General features: G+C 41.0%; 1 protein-coding gene across 1 annotated transcript; it reads right to left on the reverse strand.

Annotated features, from left to right (window-relative positions):
• Positions 1–19,222: 19,222 nt before the first annotated feature.
• LOC137947664 (B3 domain-containing protein Os04g0386900-like) lies at positions 19,223–19,720 on the reverse strand. The gene is made up of 2 exons (XM_068793450.1): positions 19,613–19,720; positions 19,223–19,519 (listed from the first exon to the last, which is right to left on the reverse strand). Exons 1-2 carry the CDS (start codon positions 19,718–19,720, stop codon positions 19,223–19,225), a joined length of 405 nt encoding a protein of 134 aa, XP_068649551.1.
• Between the last annotated feature and the right edge of the window lie 221 nt (positions 19,721–19,941).

A 19,941-nucleotide genomic window follows, 5' to 3' on the forward strand; every position in this document is an offset into this window, starting at 1 on the left:
TGTCGGAGCCATAGCTACATGCAATCAGTCAACCACGATTCCTTTTGCTGGATTCACTTCAGGATGAAATTCAGCAAACGCCTGAGCTCATAGACCTGCTTCACAGCATTGAACAGTAGAACATGGACGACAACTGGACTATCCAAGACCGACTCATACTGTACAAGAACTAGCTTTATCTATCTCCTACTTCAGCCCTACTCAACACCATCCTATCTACATATCACAACATCACTCATGAAAGCCAGCAAAAGACATATTTCTGCCTTAGTCGTGACTTCTATTGGCATGGTATGAAACTCATGGTGACTGAATATGTGTCAGCATGTCAGGTCTGCCAAAGGAACAAAACAAAATCATTAAGCCCAGTTGGCCTGCTTCAGCCTCTCCAATTCCCTTCTCAGGTATGGGTGGATGTTTCCATGGATTTTATTGATGGCCTCCCAAAGTCCTCCAGTAAATCGATTATATTGGTAGTGGTGGATCGATTCTCAAAATATGGTCACTTCCTTCCTCTGTCACTTCCTTACATGGCGACCCACGTGGCTCAGATTTTTATGGATCAGATTGTCCGCCTTCATGGCATGCCGGATTCCATTACCAGTGACCGAGATGCAGTGTTCACTAGTACCTTTTGGAAGGAACTTTTCAAATTACATGGCACCAAATTGGCTTTCTCTTCAGCATACCACCCTCAGATAGATGGACAAACGAAGGTGGTCAACCGGACCATTGAGATGTATTTGTGTTGCTTCATGGGGGATACTCCCAAAAGTTAGGTTTGTTGGCTCGCCTAGGCAGAGTTTTGTTACAATACCTCCTACCACACATCCCTCCGGAATACACCTTTCAGAGTGGTTTATGATCGTGACCCCCCTCATATCTCATCATATGTGGTTGTCTCTTCTCGCGTGGCGGCTCTAGACCAGGCTTTGGGGGAACGTGATCGTATGCTCGACCAGGTCAAAGCTCATTTGCAGCAAGCTCAGGGTACCATGAAGCGCACATATGACAAAAGTCATCGTGACCTCTCTTATGCTCCTGGGGACTATGTCTGGCTTCGTCTTCAACCTTATCGCCAGCTTTCACTAACAGCCTCAAAACGTCACAAACTTTCACCACAATTCTATGGCCCATTCCAGATTTTGAATCATGTTGGCAGCGTGGCTTATTGGCTGAAACTTCCCTCGGACGCCAAGATTCATGATGTCTTCCATGTTTCACTTTTGAAGTCATTCAAGGGCAACTCGCCTATGTTGCACACCCTATGTTGCACACGCCCTTGCGACCATTAGAGGATGGTCGAGTTCTGCCTACTCCAGCTCATGTTTTGCAAGCTCGTCATGTCTGTAGTTCATGGGAGATTTTAGAACATTGGGTAGAGACAGAACCTGTTGAAGCTTCCTGGGAACCGTTAGAAGCATTTCAGGTCCTCTACCCCAACTTTGAGCTTAAGGACAAGCTCTTTCTCCAGGAGGGGGGTGATGTTATGGACTCTATAGTAGGTAGAGTAATTAGTAGACGCCAGGGTTAAATTATGTAATTTCCAGGTTAATGCACTTTGCAGGTTTAGATGTAATTTGTTTGAATTTCATGGCCCTTTGTTTGGCCTTTGCTATGTAAGTCAACCCTAATCCTCTATTATATAGAGGACGGGTGCTTGAATGGGAAAATTAAGCATTAATCATTAGTCTAAGTTAAGATATCAGATTCTCACTCTAACGAGGTCCAAGGTGCAAGCTTTCTTTAAAAGCTTGGTTGTTCTCAACAATAGGGCGTTTTAGAAATCCCAAGTCTTCCTCCAAGACGTCTTCCAATCTGGAACCTAGAGGAGATCATTGGGTGACTCGATCCATGGCAAGGGAGCTTAACACATGTGGCCTTCATTCTCCACATCTTCATTATCCTCTTCATTACCATCACCCGGCTCACCCATTCCCACGCCTCCAACCTCTCTGACGTCGCACCCTCCAGCCCCCACGACATCTTCAAAGCCTCTGACGTCCTATCTTGAGAGGGAATGATAAGGGATCAGCATAATCACTTCAATTATTGGATTAAAATCCCAAAGGATTTATCCTAAGTTGTAATTATCTTCTCATGTAATACGTGTCTTTTCTATTCTAAATTGAATAAATATCACCCTTAATCAATTTTAAAGATGTGGTCAAGTTCATCCTCTAAAGTAGTTAAGTTCAATATCTAATATGGTATCAAAGCATATCACCATCCTTCGAAATATATTTTTTCTCATCCTCTACTTCTCCGCCCATCACTCCCTCTCTGGAACGCCCCCCGACAATTCAAGTTGAACTATCGACAATGACCACTACCTGCTCTTATCTCTAGTACACAAACCAAAAAATTTCTTTCCTTCTCCCCATCACTTTCTTCTTCCACATCTACGCATTCCATTCCCTTTGCCCAAATCAGTAATCCTAAAGAAAAAAAATCCCATCATATAGATTTTCATCAGAACAAGGGCAATTTCTAACTTCTTCCTACTTCAACCACATGGCCTCCATTCTCCACGTCTTCATCGTCCTCTTAGTTGTCATCTCCGGCCTCACCCATTCCCACACCTCCAACCTCTCTGACTTCTCACCCTCCAGGCCCCATGACATTTTTAAATCCTTCGTCATCCTATCTTGAGAGGGCATGATAAGGGATAAGCATAATCACTTTTGTTTTCAAATTAAGATCCCAATGGATTTATCCCAAGTTGTAATTATCTTCTCATGTAAAACTTATCTTTTCTATTTAAAAGTGTATATATACCATCCTTAATCAATTGTAAAGGTGTGCTTAAGGTCATCCTCTAATGTGGTTTAGTTTAATATCTAGCATGTTATCAGAGAAGATCGATCTTCTGCATCTGCCATCCACCTAAAATTATTTTTCTCTTCCTCTGCCTCTCCGCCCGTCGCTCCCTCTCTGCAATGCCCAACAACAATTCACGTTGAACCACCGATAGTGATCACCAACTGCGCTTTGCCTCTCCTACACAAACCAAAAATTCTTTTTCCTTCTCTCCATCACTTTCTTCTTCTACATATGCGCTCTATGTTCCCTTCTCCCCAACTTGCGATCCAAAAAAAAAAAAAAATCCTATCGTTCTAATCGTCATTAGAGCAGGGGAAATTATTAGCTTTGTCCCTCTTCATCATCCTCTTCGTTATCATTGTTGGGCTCACCCATTCCAACGCCTCCAACCTCTCTGACTTTGTGCCCTTTGGCTCTCAGGACATCTTCAAAGCCTTTGTCATCCTATCATGAGGGGGCATGATAAGGGAAAAGATCTCATTGGATTTATGCCATGTTGTAATTATCTTCTCATCTAAAACTTATATTTTATATTCAAATTTCTATATATACCACTCTTAATCAATTGTAAAGGTGTGGTTCAGTTCATCCTATAAAGTGGTTTACTTCAATATCTAACATGGTATCAGAGCGTATCGATCTTCGACATCTGCCATCCTCCAAAAATTATTTTTTCTCATCCTCTGCCTCTTCACCCATCACTTGCTCTCTGTAATGCCCTCCAACAATTCAAGTTGAACCACCGGTAGCGACCACCAACTGCTCTTTGCCTCTGCTACACAAACCAAAAATTCCTTTTCCTTCTCCCTCACTTTCTTTTTTTGCATATTGCATATGCACTTTCCATTCCCTTCTCGCCAACCTACCAACCTAAAAAAAAAAAAAAACTCATCGAATTGATCGTCATCAAAGAAAAAACAATTTTTAGCTTCTTCCCGCTTCAACCACGTGGCCTCCATTCTCCATGTCTTCATCCTCTACATTATCATCGGTGGCCTCGCCCATTACCAAGCCTCCAACCTCTCTGACTTCGCGACCTCCAGCCCCTACAACATCTTCAAAGTTTCCGTTGTCCTATCTTGGAGTGGATGATAACGGATAAGCATAATTGCTTTATTTATCGGATTTAGATCCGAATGGATTTATCCCAAGTTGTAATTATCTTCTCATGTAAATCTTATATTTTCTATTCTAAATTGTCTTTATATCACCCATATTCAATTTTAAAGGTGTGGTTAAGTTCATCCTCTAATGTGGTTCAGTTCAATATCTAACTTGGTATCAGAGCATATCGATCTTTTGCATCTACCATCCTCTAAAAATTAATTTTTTGTCCTCTACCTGTCTGCCCATCACTCCCTCTTCCACATCTGCCATCCTCTAAAAATTATTTTTTTGTCCTCTACCTCTCTGCCTATCACACCCTCACTGCAAATCCCTCCAACAATTCAAGTTGAACCATCGCCAATGACCACCAACCGCCCTTTGCCTCTCCTACACAAACCAAAAAATTTCTTTCCATCTCCCCTTCATTTCCTTCTTCCACATCTGCTCTTTCCGTTCCTTTCACCCCAATAACCAATCCTACAAAAAAATAAAAAATAAAAAATTCCAATCATACTAATTGTCTTCAGAGTAAGAGCAATTTTCAGCTTCTTCCACTTCAACCATGTGGCCTCCATTCTCAATGTCTTCATCATCCTCTTTGTTATCATCGCTAGCCTCACCCATTCCCACGCCTCCAACCTCTCTGAGTTCACGCCCTCTGGCTTCCACGACATCTTCAAAGCCTCCACCGCCCGATCTTGAGAGGGCATGAAAAGGGACAAGCATCATCACTTAAGTTCTCATATAAGATCCCATTGGATTTATCCCAAGTTGTAATTATTTTTAAATTAATGGAAAAGAGAAATACTTCATTGACTTTTTTATAATCAGAGTACATGAACCTCTATTTATAATAGAGGAAAGTAGTAGAGTCCAATTAAAATTAAACTACCTTTATCCTAATTACACCCAAACTCTAACACTTAAAGATAAGTCCCAACATAATTAAATAACCCAATATAAATAGGAAACTAACATTACTAACATGACTAAAATACCTTTAAATTGAAACTCCTCCATGAGACCTGCTTCCATAATAAGTGTGGCTCTATTAAACTTCTTATTGTGTAAGACTTCTTATGCCACCTCATCTGATCATGGTGGGTCTCATATCTTATGGGCTTGGGTCCATCTTCCAACATTTTTGGATATGTGGGTCTTCCTTGATCTTATGGGCATGGACCCATCTTCCAACACACTTGGATATGTGGGCCTTCCTTGGTCATGTGTGCTTGGGCCCATTTTCCAACACTCCCCCTCAAGCTAGGGGTGAGAGAACATCATGAACTCCCAACATGCTACAAATGATGTTTAGGATCTTCTCGTATAAAATGACAGACCTCCATATCTTCCAACATTCCCCCTCACGCTGGTGTTCTCTTCCATGAGGACCAGTTGGCATAAGATATGTGAGAGTAAAATCACTCGAAGTCGTATGACATCGCTCCATACTTCAGTCATAATCCATGCTGGATGTAGGGCACACTCCTATCATTCTCAGGTAGTGGCACTCCTATCTTTCGTAGGTAGTGGGTCTATACATAGTGCTCAAAAGTGTAGTAAAAACTTCTCCATCATCGTGTCCCTCCACAGAACAACGACACTCAAGTGGTAGGAGTAATAAATGCCAATTAAGGGGGGTAACATATATGTAGTAATAAACTCCTCCTTCATGGTGTGACAACCCAGGCACCGACTCTCACAAGTAGAAATGGGTGATAAATGCTTGTCATTCACAAGACGGAAATAAAAGACGTGATAAGTGGGTAATGCTTGTTGTTGATTTTCAGGACTCCATGAATTTAGCTCATGGAGAAAAAAAAAGGAGTCCAATTGGGAGAAAACCAAAGGAAGAAGAGGTTATGGACTTGATGTCCGAACCCACCCCCTGAAGCTCTATTTATATATTAATGAAACTACTGTATCACAAAAATACCCCTGAACTTAGGGTTTTAACCTGGAACTTTAATCTAATTACATCAATGCCATCTCTATGAGATGACTCTTTATTTACCATCCTGCCATAATTGTATGTGGGCCTTGGGCCTTCTCCTTGATTGTGGGCCTTGAGTCCATCTTCTATATCTCTTGGATGTATGGGTCTTCCTTGGTCTTATTAGCTTGGACCCATCTTCTAGCACACTTGGATATGTGGGTCTTCCTTGGTCGTGGTGTCCCAATCCGGAGGTACATTCTCATGGTGTCTCAATCGTGATATTTTTTAGAGTTAAATAAATGATGGTGTCCCAATCTGGGCACCAACTCTCATGGTGTCCCAACCATGAAATTGTTTAGAGTCAAATAAATTATGGTATGAGAAAAGGTATTGAGGCCACCTCTTCTTTAATAATAATGTCTCTTCCAAAGAGACACAATAGCAGCAATTGAAATGGGTTTGGGCCCATATAACATGAACCAAAATAATCCTTGTAAAATTGACCCATGAAATAATCCAATGCACATATTTACACCAAATAATATGTTGACCAAGGAATAATCTGTCAATTCTCCAAAATAATAATCCAGCAATAGAAAAATTTATCGAGTCGCGCTGAGTCAAATAGTAGACCAATATATCCGAGTCGCTGCAAAAAAATGTATATGCTTTGGTCCAGACATGTATACCAAGGCAGAAAATAATTTGCCTGAGTCAGGTTGCCTCGGACCGAGTTCACCTAGACCGGGTTGACTCAGTCCGAGTTGGCTCAGTCAGAACAAAACTAAGACCCTCAGGTGGTTGTTTTGCTGGCTTGTTGGATTGACTTGGGCAAGTCCGAGTCTCAACAGAACAGGAACGGCATGACTGATTATTTGAGATTTACTAACTTATGAACCAATTTAAATAGGCAACAGTTCCTGCTTCCCCGAAGAGGGGAAAATCAGAGCTCTTCGGAAGGCAAATTTCCAAATTGTTGTTGTGTTGGTTCGTCGCCGAAGAAATGGAAAAACAATATGGCTGACATCTTCGTCCTTCCAAAACGGCAACCCATTTGGCACCAGAAAGGCCAGCGAAAAATAAGAAATCTTTGATGAGGTTGGCTTTTGAACATAGCAAAAAACCAGAGAATAAGAAAAAAATTGGAATATCATCACCGCTTTCATCTTTAGATGGTAATGGAAAGCGATCTTCGGACGACAACAACAGTAGGAGAAACTTTCTGACAACAATGCAATCTCAAATTATTTTCCAAACGAGATTTTCGGACGAATAACAAGGACTGGATGATAGCAGAGTAGCCGTGAAAGACCCTTGCCAGCGTGAGAACCCCACGCTACCTCTCGTGATGATTTTTTTTCTCCTCTTCTTCGTCAATGGAACAAAGCAACCGAAATGCTAGTTTCGGATGCCAGCCGAATAGTGTAAGTTACAAGCAATGAAGATGATGCTTTCAACACATTCTTTAGCGAGACCGCAGCTGGAAATTATTTCTAAAAGTAAGCGGCAAGATCTCTCACTCTTTTGGCGACGACGTTGGGAGGAAACTCCCGCCTTCAATCGACTATCGTGACGGGTTGACACTATTAAGCTGAATCAACTCGGCTCAACTCAGATACAGAAAAAATAGTGTGCAGTAAGAAAAAAAACTAACAAAATCAATGGATTTAACTAGGCAAAAGGTTTCAAATTTTAAATCTGAATTTCAACAACTATGAAAAACTTCAATAAGATAAAAAAAAATGGGTTTCTGAGATACTGAAAACCATACTACGAGTCCTGAAAATCAAAGCTCTGATACCATGTTGATTTTCAGGACTCCATGAATTTAGCTCATGGAGAAAAAGAGAGAGAGATACCATTGGGAGAAAACCAGAGGAAGAAGAGGTTATGGACTTGATGTCCTAACCATCCCCTTGAAGCTCTATTTATAGATTAATGAAAAGTACTATATTATAATAATACCCCTGAACTTAGGGTTTAGGGTTTAGGGTTTTAACTCTGGAACTTTAATCTAATTACATCAATGTCATCTCTATGAGATAACTCTTTATTTACCATCCCGCCATCATTGTATGTCGGCCTCTGGGCCTTCTCCTTGATCTATGTGTTAAGTACCTAGCCAATACTACCCAAAAGACCGGCCTGTTAGGAGTAGAAGACATAGGTACTTAACCTCGGACCATAACATCACACCCACGCTCGCGAGAGCCGACGTCCACGGCAGCCCACTTGCGACAGCTTACTCTAGCGATAGCCCATGGTGTGGGAACACACTCAAGTCGCTCCTTCCGCATATAGCAGTGGCCCATTGGTGCGGGAAGCACACTCTGGTCGCCCCTTCCGCTAGGTCGCTCCCTTTGCAGTCGCCCCCTCCGGGATTCGAACTCGCGACGTAGCGCTAGCTCTTATACCAAATTTTAAGCACCTAGCCAATACTACCCAAAAGACCAGCCTGTTAGGAGCGGAAGACATGGGTACTTAACCCAAGACCATAACATCGACCACTGGAATGGGGAATTTATCCTTGACAGTGTGTGCATTTAATTCTCTATAATCAACACAAAAATGCCAAGTATGATCCTTTTTCTTCACTAAGACCACTGGAGACGCAAAGGGAGACCTGCTGGCATGAATGAGGCCTTGCTCGAGCATTTGTTGGCATTGGCGTTCTATTTCAACTTTTTTCAAATGTGGGTAACGATATGGTCTCACCACTACCGGCTCCATTCCCGTTTCAGACAAATCCGATGGTCATAGTTTTTGATAGGAGGGAGTGATTGTGGCTTCATAAATAAATCCCCAAATTCTGCAATAAGAGAGTGTAAGTGACTGCGGGCGGAGTCAGCAAGTTGCTGGAGTGTGCACAGCAAAGGGGCATGAGTCCCATGAAGGGTGATGTAGTGCTGGCCCGAAGTGAAACTCATAGTCAATGAAGTGAAATCCCACAATATCGGACCCAACTGTTGGAGCTTCTTAATTTCCAATACTAGATCAAACCCAGCCAATGAAAGAACCAAGAAATCTGCTGCAAAGTGGTGTGTTATGGACTCCACAGCATCACAAGTTATCCATAGGCATAGGAATTAAATTATGTCAATTTACTTTTCATGTAATTTCAATTCGGTTTGGTTTACTTTATTTGGTTTGGTTTACTTTGGGTTGGTTCAGTATAATGTGGCGTGAACCACTTGACCTAATGGGTCATCTTTGTATTTTCGTCCTCAACCCTATTTAGGGGGACGTGAAGGAAAAGAGAGGCAAGTATTGAGAAAATTATATTTTACATGTCTGATTCTCCCTCAGAGGTCAAGGTCGGATTCTCCCTTTGAGGTCCAAGGTTGAGCTTCCTCCAAAGCTCCTTCATTCTAATTGAGTTCCACCATTACTCGTTCAAGAAACAAGGGTTTTCTTCCAACGTCAAGATCATCCATGGAGGGAAGAGAGGAAAGAAGGGTGACTCGATCCATGGCAATGGAAGAACCTAACATCTTGGTATCAGACAGGTCCACCCTTGGGGATTCCTCTTCCCCTGACGATTTGAGACAGTTAGTGGAAGATAATAGGCAAAGGACAGATAACCAGGCTCATGTCCTGGAAGAGGTGCATCAAACAACCTCTGATTTGCGTGAGGCAATAAAATCAATGGATGCTGCCATCCAAGCTCTCCTCCGGCGACAAGAGGACCATGATACACGAGCCCACCCTCTAGCTGCCTACTCTCCACCGGCCGAACACCATCCATTCCACCCACCACCTCCCCCACAACCACCAATGCGTCAACCCCATTCCCATCTGGGGCCTGCCATTCAAGGACCAAACACTGTGCCCAGGTATTTAAAACTTGACTTTCCTACGTATGATGGGTCTAAGGACCCTTTGATTTGGTTAGCCAAGTGTGATAAGTTCTTTTACCATCAAAAAACACCTGCGGATGAGAAAGTGTATTTGGCCGCCTACCACATGCTCGATGAAGCGCTTCTATGGTACCACCAATTTCGAAATGACCAAGTGGTTCAGGATTGGGCAACTTTTAGACAGTCTTGCATGATGAGATTTGGTCCTCCTGCTAGTAGCAATCCATTGGGCGAATTAATCAATTACAAACAAACTGGAATACTAGAGGTGTATCAAAAGACCTTCCAGGAAAGGTTAGCCCGAGCAAACCAGTTTGTTAGCCACACACATTATGTTCATATTTTTACTGCTGGTTTGACAGAAGCTCTACGTTTAGAAGTTGAATTACATACTCCTACAGATTTAGACCACGCTATGAATTTAGCCAGGGCAATTGAGCACAAGTAGCGTGTTCTAAAGGAGTCACAGGTCAGAAAACCAGCTTGGCCATGGAGGCACAATGCCTCTGCGCCAAACCTATCCTATGGACCAACAAGATTTAGAGACAGTGCAGCCCCACGCTCAGACATCTCTAATTCGGCTCCACCTGCTCCTTACTTCAAAAAACTTACTAGACAGGAAATGGACCAGAGAAAGGCCAAAGGCCTCTGTTTTAACTGCGATGAACAGTATGTCTTTGGGCACCACTGCAAACGATTATTCAGTATATGTCTGTGGGAGGATGAAGAAGAAATACCACCAGAGGAAGAAATTGTGGAAACTGACCAAGAAGGTCCAGAGATTTCCCTTCATGCTATGACTGGTCTACGCAGTGCAAGCACAATGCAGGTTAAAGCCCAATTACATCATTTACAGTTACTAGCTTTAGTTGACTCGGGTAGTACACATAATTTCATCAGTCAGCAGGTGGCAGAACAACTTGGGTTAGTAGTACAGCAACAGAATGGTCTTTCTTTATTAGTAGCCAATGGGGCTAAAATTACTAGTGTAGGCATATCACCAGCTACACACTTTGATATTGAGGGATATGAATTTGTTGCAGATTTTCTGGTGATTCCACTATCAGGATTCGATTTGGTGCTAGAAATTAAATGGCTATAATTGTTGGGACCAATACTATGAGATTTCCAAGCTCTGACCATGTCTTTTATAGAGGACCAACATCAGATTATATTGCATGGCACACAAGCACCACTCACCTGCACACTACAGGTTGCCCAGGTCCAGTCCACAAACACATGTTAGTTATCTCACTTACTCACAGAATTTGAGGATATCTTTCAAGACCCTACTGCCTTACCGCCACTGAGGCACTGTGATCACCGTATCCGTTTGAAAATGGGTACCGAGCCGTTAGTGGTACGTCCATATCGTTACCCTCACTTACAGAAGGATGAGATTGAAAGGCAGTGCCAGCAGATGTTAGCACAGGGTATTATTCAGCCCGACAGGTCTCCTTTTTCTCCACCGGTATTACTAGTCCGCAAGCATGATAAGTCATGGAGGTTCTGTGTGGATTACCGACAACTCAATGCCCATACAATTAAAGATAAATTTCCTATTCCAGTGGTGGACGAGCTGTTAGACGAGCTACATGGAGCTACAATTTTTACTAAAATCGATTTGAAATCTGGCTATCATCAAATCCGAGTTCATCCATCCAATGTGGAGAAAACAACGTTCCGCACGCATCACGGCCATTTTGAATTCCTCGTCATGCCATTTGGTCTGTCGAATGCGCTTTCCACCTTCCAGGCCCTCATGAATGAGGTATTTTCTCCTCTCTTGCGAAAATATGTATTGGTCTTTTTCGACGATATTTTGGTCTATAGCAACAGTTGGGAAGAACATCTTCAGCACCTTCACCAGGTATTTTCTGTTATACGTTCACATCATTTGGTTTTAAATCAGTCAAAATGTTATATGGGCATATCAGAAGTGGCATATTTGGGCCACGTTATTTCAGCATCCGGGGTGAAGGTAGACCAGAGTAAGATACAAGCGGTCACAGATTGGCCTATTCCTACATTTATTAAAGCCTTAAGAGGATTTTTGGGCCTAGCTGGATATTATAGAAAAAATTTTCGTAGCTATGGCCAGCTTACAGCTCCACTCCACAATCTCCTCAAGAAAAATGCTTTTACCTGGTCAGAGACAGCAGCTCATTCCTTTTAGCAATTGAAAGACGCCTTATCATCAACCCCAGTTTTGCAGCTCCCCGACTTTGAGGAATCCTTTGTAGTGGAATGTGATGCTTCGGGGGGCGGTATTGGCCCAGTGTTGCACCAACAGGGCCACCCGATTACTTATTTTAGTCGTCAACTGGGCCAACACCACCACAAGTTGGCAGCTTAGGAGAGGGAATTGATTGGATTGGCAACACCATTGCTCATTCAAGAAACAAGGGTTCATTTTCTCTTCCACTTAAAGTATTTAGTTGCACTTTTTTTTTCATAATACTTCACCGCATAAAAGTAAACTTGATCTTCGGTCTCTGAGGTATATTTTTTTGGGGTATTCTCAAACTCAAAAATGATATATTTGTTATAATCCTACACTTCGAAGGTTTATGGTATCTCGGGATGTGTCTTTCTTTGAAGACACTTCCTTCTACTCCTCACATGAGGCTCCTCTAGCGTTTACATCTTCTCCTACCACTCCATGTCCGTTTGTGCCGTTTCATGAAGATATTACTCAACCCCCTGAAGCACCGATCGTCCCCTCATCTGTAGAGTTGTCCAATCCACCTGAGGTAAGTCTTTCTCCTCCTCCTATATTTGGGCCTGAATTTGATACTCGACCTATTGCATTATGAAAGGCAACCCATTCTTGCACTACGTCTCATCCAATTGCCAATTTTATGTCTTCTCATCATTTATCTTCTCAGTGTGTTCGATTTCTTGCTTCTCTTTCGTCTGTTTCCATACCACAATCCTATTAGGAGGCCCTGAACCATCCAGGATGGAAGGTGGCTATGGATGCAAAAATGCATGCATTATATGAAAATCAAACATGGACATTGGCATCGCTCCCTAAAGGGAAAAGACCGGTTGGTTGTAGAATGGGTTTTTCAGTGAAACACAACCCAGATGGGTCGGTTGCTCGCCTTAAAGCACGCTTGGTTGCAAAAGGTTATACTCAGTGCTATGGGACATATTATGAAGAGACTTTCTCTCCAGTTGCAAAACTGAACTCGGTACGTATCATCCTTTCTATTGCTGATAACTCATCTTGGCCAGTATATCAGCTCGATGTAAAAAATGCATTTTTAAATGGTGATATACACGAAAAAATTTATATGGTCCAACCACCAGGATATGTGGTTGAGGGGGAGTCTGTATGCCAATGAAAGAAATCTTTATATGGGCCTAAACAGTCCCCTCGGACTTGATTTGATAAATTCAGTCAAGCACTTCTACGATTTGGCTTTCATAGGAGCTCGTTTGATCACTCAGTATATGTTAAAGATACTATCAAAAGGAAGATATTATTGGTCATGTATGTTAATGATATTATCTTGACTGGAAATGATGCTCATAGTATACAAGAAGTAAAGAATATGATATGTAAAGAGTTCAAGACTAAAGATTTGGGTAAGCTCAAATATTTTTTGGGTATAGAAGTCCTTCAGTCAAATCATGGAATAGTATTGTCTCAAAGAAACTACGTCTTGGATCTTCTTGAAGAAATAGGAATGTAGGGTTGTAGACCAGTTGATACACCTATGGATGTGAATGAAAAATTGTGCGCCACAACTGGAGAAGATGTTGACACTGGAAAATATCAAAGACTTGTGGGAAAATTTATCTATCTCACAGTAACCAGGCCAGATATATCATATGTTGTGAGTATGGTAAGCTAATTCATGTACAAACCACAAGTTACTCACTGGCAAGCATTGGAGAGAATACTACGATAATTAAAAGGTGCTCCAAGAAGTGGATTTCTATATAAACAAAATGGTCACTTCAATATAGAAAGCTTCTCAGATGCATATTGGGTTGGATCACCCGATGAGAGAAAATCTACATCTGGGTATTGTACCCTTGTTGGGGGAAACTTGGTCAGATGGAAAAGCAAAAAGCAAAACGTGGTTGCAAGATCTAGTATTGAAGCACAATACTGAGTTATGGCCCACACTGTAAGTGAACTTTTATGGATAAAGACCCTTCTTACTGAATTGGGATTTTATAAAGGAAGCTCTATGGGCCTACATTGTGATAATCAAACAGCTATTCATATTACGTCAAATCCAGTCTTCCATGAAAGAATTAAATATATTGAAGTGGATTGTCATTTTATACGGGAAAACTTTCAAACAGGAATAATTTCTCTTCAGTATGTTTCATCTAAAGAGCAGTTAGCTGATATCCTCACCAAATCAGTAGCATCCAAAATTTTATCTTATATAGGTGGCAAGCCGGGTATTTATGATGTATTTTTTTCCACCAGCTTGAGGCGGAGTGTTGGAAGATGGGCTCAAGCCCACAAGCTCAAGGCTAGAAACCCACACGTCAAAGGAGTGGCAAAGTGGTTATTTTTGGTATGTTCCATAAGGATGGCATGAAGATGTAAATACATTGTTCTAGTATGTCTTTTAATCTATTGAGTTGTAACCCTAAGGGCTTTGTAACACTTTAAATAAGAGCATTGGCTACGAGGTATGGAATTCAATCATTATTCTCTCTTTGGAAAAACGTCTAGCCACCCTCTCTTCTCCCTTGACGCATTCTCTCCTTCCCTTAATCCAAACTCTCCTCTCAAACGTCCTTCTCCTTTCTCCCTCTTCTCTCTCTTCTCTCCTTTTTCTTCCACGTTAACCTAGAGTCATTCTCATGGGGTCCTAACTTCTACACATTTGAAAGAATGTTTTATATGTGGTAGGTTGGGCCACTCTCGCGAAAGATGTTATAAAGCTAATGAGAATAAGGCTAACCAAGCCGTAGTGAGTGATACAAAGGTAGAGCATTGTACCACAACAACTCGAAAGCATAATTTTACTGATGAAGACTGAACTATTCCAAAAAATGAAGACCGTGATGGGGTCCTCCCCAAATACTTCTTCACCAACCGCTACCACCACCACTTTAGGTATGTTTTTTTGTCTCCTCTTCATCCTGGATAATTGACTCAGGAGCTTCCGAGCATCTAACAGATAATAGACATCTTCTATACTCAGTTTCTCCTTGTCTTTCACATAAATTTGTTACCTTTGTTGATGGTTCCAAACTAAAGTTCAAGGGAAATGATCCACTTCTACTACACCATCACTTCCACTCACTGATATCCTTTTCGTTCCTAATTTCCCTTTGAATCTTTTATCGGTTAGTTAGCTCACCAAACATTTTAATTGTTCTATCACTTTCTCACCCACTTCATGTGTGTTTCAGGATCTTACAACGAAGCGAGTAATTGGTGGAGGCCATGAACAAGGGGGGCTCTACTACCTGGATGTGCCACAAATAAATACTCCATCCACCTCTGACACTAAAACTAGGTTATGGCACAACCGATTGGGACATCCGTCCACCCAATCTCTTCATAATTTTTTTCCTGAAGCATAGTCGGACCTTCATTGTGAAGCATGTCAAATGAGTAAACATCAGAGATCTACATACTCACCTCATCTAAAAATTAAAAGTGTCTCTCCTTTTTAGTTAATTTATACTGATGTATGGAGACCCTGAGTGTTTCAAACATTTCCCACATGAAATATTTTATTACACTCATTGATGACTTCACTCGTACTACTTGGTTAATTTTTTTAAAGAGCGTTCTAAAATACCATTGATATTTAAATCTTTTCATGCAATGGTACTCACTCAGTTTGGACAGAAATATAAAGTCCTTCAGTCGGATAATGCCAAAGAATACACATCCAAAGATCTTGACTCGTTTTGTCAAAAAATGGCATTATTCATCAAACATCATGTGCCTACACCCCTCAACAAAATGGTGTAGCCGAACGGAAGAACTGTCATATTCTTGAGGTAGCTCGCGGGGTACTATATGCCATGAAAGTTCCATATTTTTATTGGCCACATGCAGTTCTTACCGCTTGTTTTCTTATAAATCGGTTACCCTCTTCCGTTCTTGGTAAAAAATCTCCTTAGTCTCTATTATTACCTGATGATGATCCTTTTTCACTACCTTTGAGAGTCTTCGGCTAGCAATATTTTGTCCATATTTTCTCCCCAAAATACAGTAAACTTGATCCCAAATCTGTGAAGTGTATCTTCTTAGGATACTCTCGCACACAAAAGGGTTATATTTGCTATAACCCCTCTCTTTAGCATTTACTTGTGTCTCGGAATGTCACATTTTTTGAAGATTCACCATATTATTCTGATAATGTTCCTCTAGGTTTATCTTCTATACCAGGTTCTCCTCGACCGGTTGTGCCCCGTGGTGCAGAAACTACTCAGCCTTTAGAAACACTAGCTAACACTACACTGCTCAGTTGTTTGATCTTACCGAGGTAAGTCAATCTTCCCCAATTATTTTTGGCCCATAATATGATATTCGTCCTATTTCTGTTAGGAAATAGCCCAAATCATGCACCATGTCTTCTACTTCTCATCCCATAACAAACTTTGTGTCTCATCATCGTCTATCCCTATTTGTTATCAATTTCTATCAGTTATTTCCTCTGTACCTGTACCACAGTTCTATCAGGAGGCTCTCAAACATCTAGGGTGGAAGGTAGCTATGGATGAAGAAATGCATGCTCTTTATGAAACTTAGACATGGGCTTTAGTCCCCCTTCCTTCAGATAAGAAACTCGTCGGTTGCAAATGGGCATTTATAGTGAAACACAATCCGGATGGGTCCGTGGCTCGGTTGAAAGTTCGCCTTGTTGCTAAAGGCTATACACAATGTTATGGCATTGATTATGAAGAAACTTTCTTTCTAGTGGCTAATTAAACTAGGTATGTTTGTTATTATCTCTGGCAGGTCTATCAACTTGATGTAAAAAATGTTTTTTTCTGAATGGGGATATAAAGGAGGAATTTATATGCAACGACCACCTGGGTATGTGGTTGAGGGAGAGTCCGTATGTTGACTTCAAAAATCTATTTATGGTCTCGAACAGTTGCCTCGTGCATGGTTTGAAAATTTTAGTCAAGCACACGTACGGGTCGGATTTCACAAATGCTTTGGAGATCACTCTGCATTTATTAAAGACACACCGAAGGGCAAGGTGATTCTAGCCATATATGTTGATGATATTATTATAACTGGCAATGATCCTGAGGGCATCTAAAAAACAAAAGAAAGGATATGTACTGAATTCAAGACAAAGGATCTCGGACTGCTCAAATATTTTTGGGTATTAAAGTACTACAATCCAAGCATGGAATTATATTGTCTCAAAGGAATTATGTCCTTGACCTACTGGCGAAGATCGGAATACTAGGATGTAGACCAACAGAAACTCCTATGGACTCGAATACAAAAATTATGTGCAGGTACTGAAGAAGAAGTTGATGTCAGAAAATATCAAAGATGGGTGGAAGATTAATTTATCTCTGTGTGACGAGGCCAGATATTTCATATGCAGTCAGTGTGGTAAGTCAATATATGCACAAGCCACAACGCAGTCATTGACAAGTACTAGAACAGATATTACGATATCTGAAAGGAACACCAGGAAGAGGACTCCTCTATAAAAATCATTGACACTTCAAAATTGAAGGATTCTCAGATGCAGACTGGGCTGGATCCCCGGATTACAGAAAATCTACTTCGGGATATTGTATGATGGTTGGAAGAAACTTGGTTACATGGAGGAGCAAGAAACATAATATAGTTGCAAGGTCTAGTGTAGAAGCAGAGTACAGAGCCATGACACTCACAGTTAATGAACTCCTATGGATCAGATATCTACTAACTGAACTGGGTTTTTACAAATAAACTAATATGAATCTATATTGCGATAATCAGGCTGCAATTCACATCACATCAAATCCAGTCTTCCATGAGAGAACAAAGCATATAGAAATTTACTGCCACTTTATACGAGAAAAATTCATTGCTGGCATCTTATTTCTCCAACATGTATCTTCACAGAACCAAGTTGCAGACATTCTCACCAAACTAGTCAGTCACAAAATTTTGTCCAACATTTGCAACAAGTTGGGCATCTATGATGTTTTCTCACCCCCAACTTGAGGGGGAGTGTTACAATGTGGGACCCACCAAGGCTTCACATGCTAGTGGGACCCACCATGAGCTCGAGAGGTGTCAACAAGAGTCCTTATACAAAGTGGCTCAAGCTAAGAGATAATAAACATGTGTTAGAATTAAATAGAAGATTTGAAAATCTAGTGGGACCCACAAAGATACCACAAACTGGTATCTCTATCAACATGAGTTGGAAGATCATGTGAGATCCACAAAGATAAGATCATGAGGGGCTTCTATCTTGTTTCACATGATTAAAGAAGAGTTAGAAGTTGAGTTAAAGTGATCTCTTAAATATATAATATAATTTTATCATAATAAACTTATCTTAGAGAGTTTAGTTGGAAAATAATTAGGAGTCCTAAAATTACTTGTACATTAACTCTATCACCTCCTCAACTATAAATAGAGGTGATTGTAACTAGAAATTAATTAAGTAAGTTTCCATAAGAAAATTCAGATGAAAGTTTAAGATTAAATGTAGTTGCAGTGAAGGAAAAAGGAGAGAAGGTTACTATTTGATGGTAAGAAGGACCAACCATTGATCTGACTCCTGGGCAACAGATCTGTACGAAAGTCTACTTCTTTGGAAGAAAGGCTAAATTTTCTTAAAACAGGACAACAGGAATTTTCCATATGTGATACACCCACTACATGAATTTCCAAAAGCCGCTAACGACCGGCATTTACTCAGAAACCATAAATTTACAGACCAGAAACGACGAAGGAAAAAGTGATTAACAAATTTTCGCCGGGTACTAAAATCTTGAATACGGAAAGAAAGAGACCGAAACGCCAAAAAAACAGACTTCAACTTACCCATGAAACAGCGGGAATCCAAATTACCCACAATCTCGGACCCGCTCCGATGCGACGGAATATTGCAGGAAAAGAGGAAAGAAGAAAGTGAAGTAGAAATCAAACAGGCAAGGCAGCTACGGCATTTACTTATCGGCCAGGGGTTGGCGTGTGGCCGACATCTTGAACGTCTTCGCCTCGGTCGATACCTCCGACGGCATTCCTGATCTAGTCCCGATTCTGTTTATAGAAACTACTAAGCTCGAGAATTTCACCACTTTAGTGGATTTACATGCAGAGCTTCCAATCAGACATTCTAAAATCTTTGTTCTTCTCAAAGATTCAGACAAAAGGAAAAAGCTAAATACAGTATAATCTACTCAAACCATTCAAAGAGTTTCTGGGAGCATTACCCGTTCACACATCGGTAGAAAGTGTTTAGTGTCCGTGGATTCTGAGTAGTTCCACCGTGAGTATTTATAGAACTTCAGGTCATACAGCAAAAGGGTTTTCCTTCTACTCTAACTGAATGGGATTAGCTGAACTATTTCCTATCAGTCCAAGATTCTCGATTTCAATATCCGCTCTAAGAATCTGGACTTTAATCTCCCCTTTCTCGACGTCCATTAATTCGAAAAGACAAGCATCTCCAACTTCGAGCTTATTGTCACGGACAAAGTCTTTCCAGCTGGGATCAAACTTTTTAAATTTACGGTCTCCATAATAGTAGCCCTTCCAGGTCTTGGTACCTCTGAACAGAGTAATGGGAATCTCACTTGTAGGGAACCAGCACCGCCCTCTCAGAGGAAGTTCCTACACCAGAATAACAGAGACAACATATTGATATGTGATCATGAAGGAAAGAGGAAAAACAGAAAGAAAAAAAAGTTACTTATAGACGTATACCAAGTTATAATATGGCCCTATATGTGACTTTGCTATAATGAAAGAAAAATAAGGCTTTCCTGTAAGTGGGACTATATCCTCTTCCATAGGAGCTACATTTGAAGCCATCTGTATGAGAATGCAGGCATAGAACAAATTTGCAACCCCCACTTCGTTGCAGCCAAAAAATATGCTCGATCTACTGATGAAATACCCATTTTATGGTTAACGGATCAGAGACTGGATTACTAAAAGGTGTAGAATACAGAAATAAAGAATAATATTATTTAAAAAAAATACCTCCGGTGAGATTGCACGGAAAAAAAGAAGAGAAAATACCAGGTATAGGC

Source organism: Aristolochia californica, unplaced genomic scaffold, assembly GCF_029961685.1.
Source record: "Aristolochia californica isolate CCGP_79_NKW_82.1479 unplaced genomic scaffold, dmAriCali1.0.hap1 SCAF_13, whole genome shotgun sequence".
Classification (NCBI taxonomy): domain Eukaryota; kingdom Viridiplantae; phylum Streptophyta; class Magnoliopsida; order Piperales; family Aristolochiaceae; genus Aristolochia; species Aristolochia californica.

What these genes read in the sequence shown, in the direction of transcription:
- LOC137947664 (XM_068793450.1), bottom strand. Translation starts at nt 19,720, where the DNA reads ATGGCTTCAAATGTAGCTCCTATGGAAGAGGATATAGTCCCACTTACA. An exon ending in TAGGGCCATATTATAACTTG is followed by an intron (nt 19,520 to 19,612) that starts GTATACGTCTAT and finishes ATTCTGGTGTAG; the next exon opens with GAACTTCCTCTGAGAGGGCG.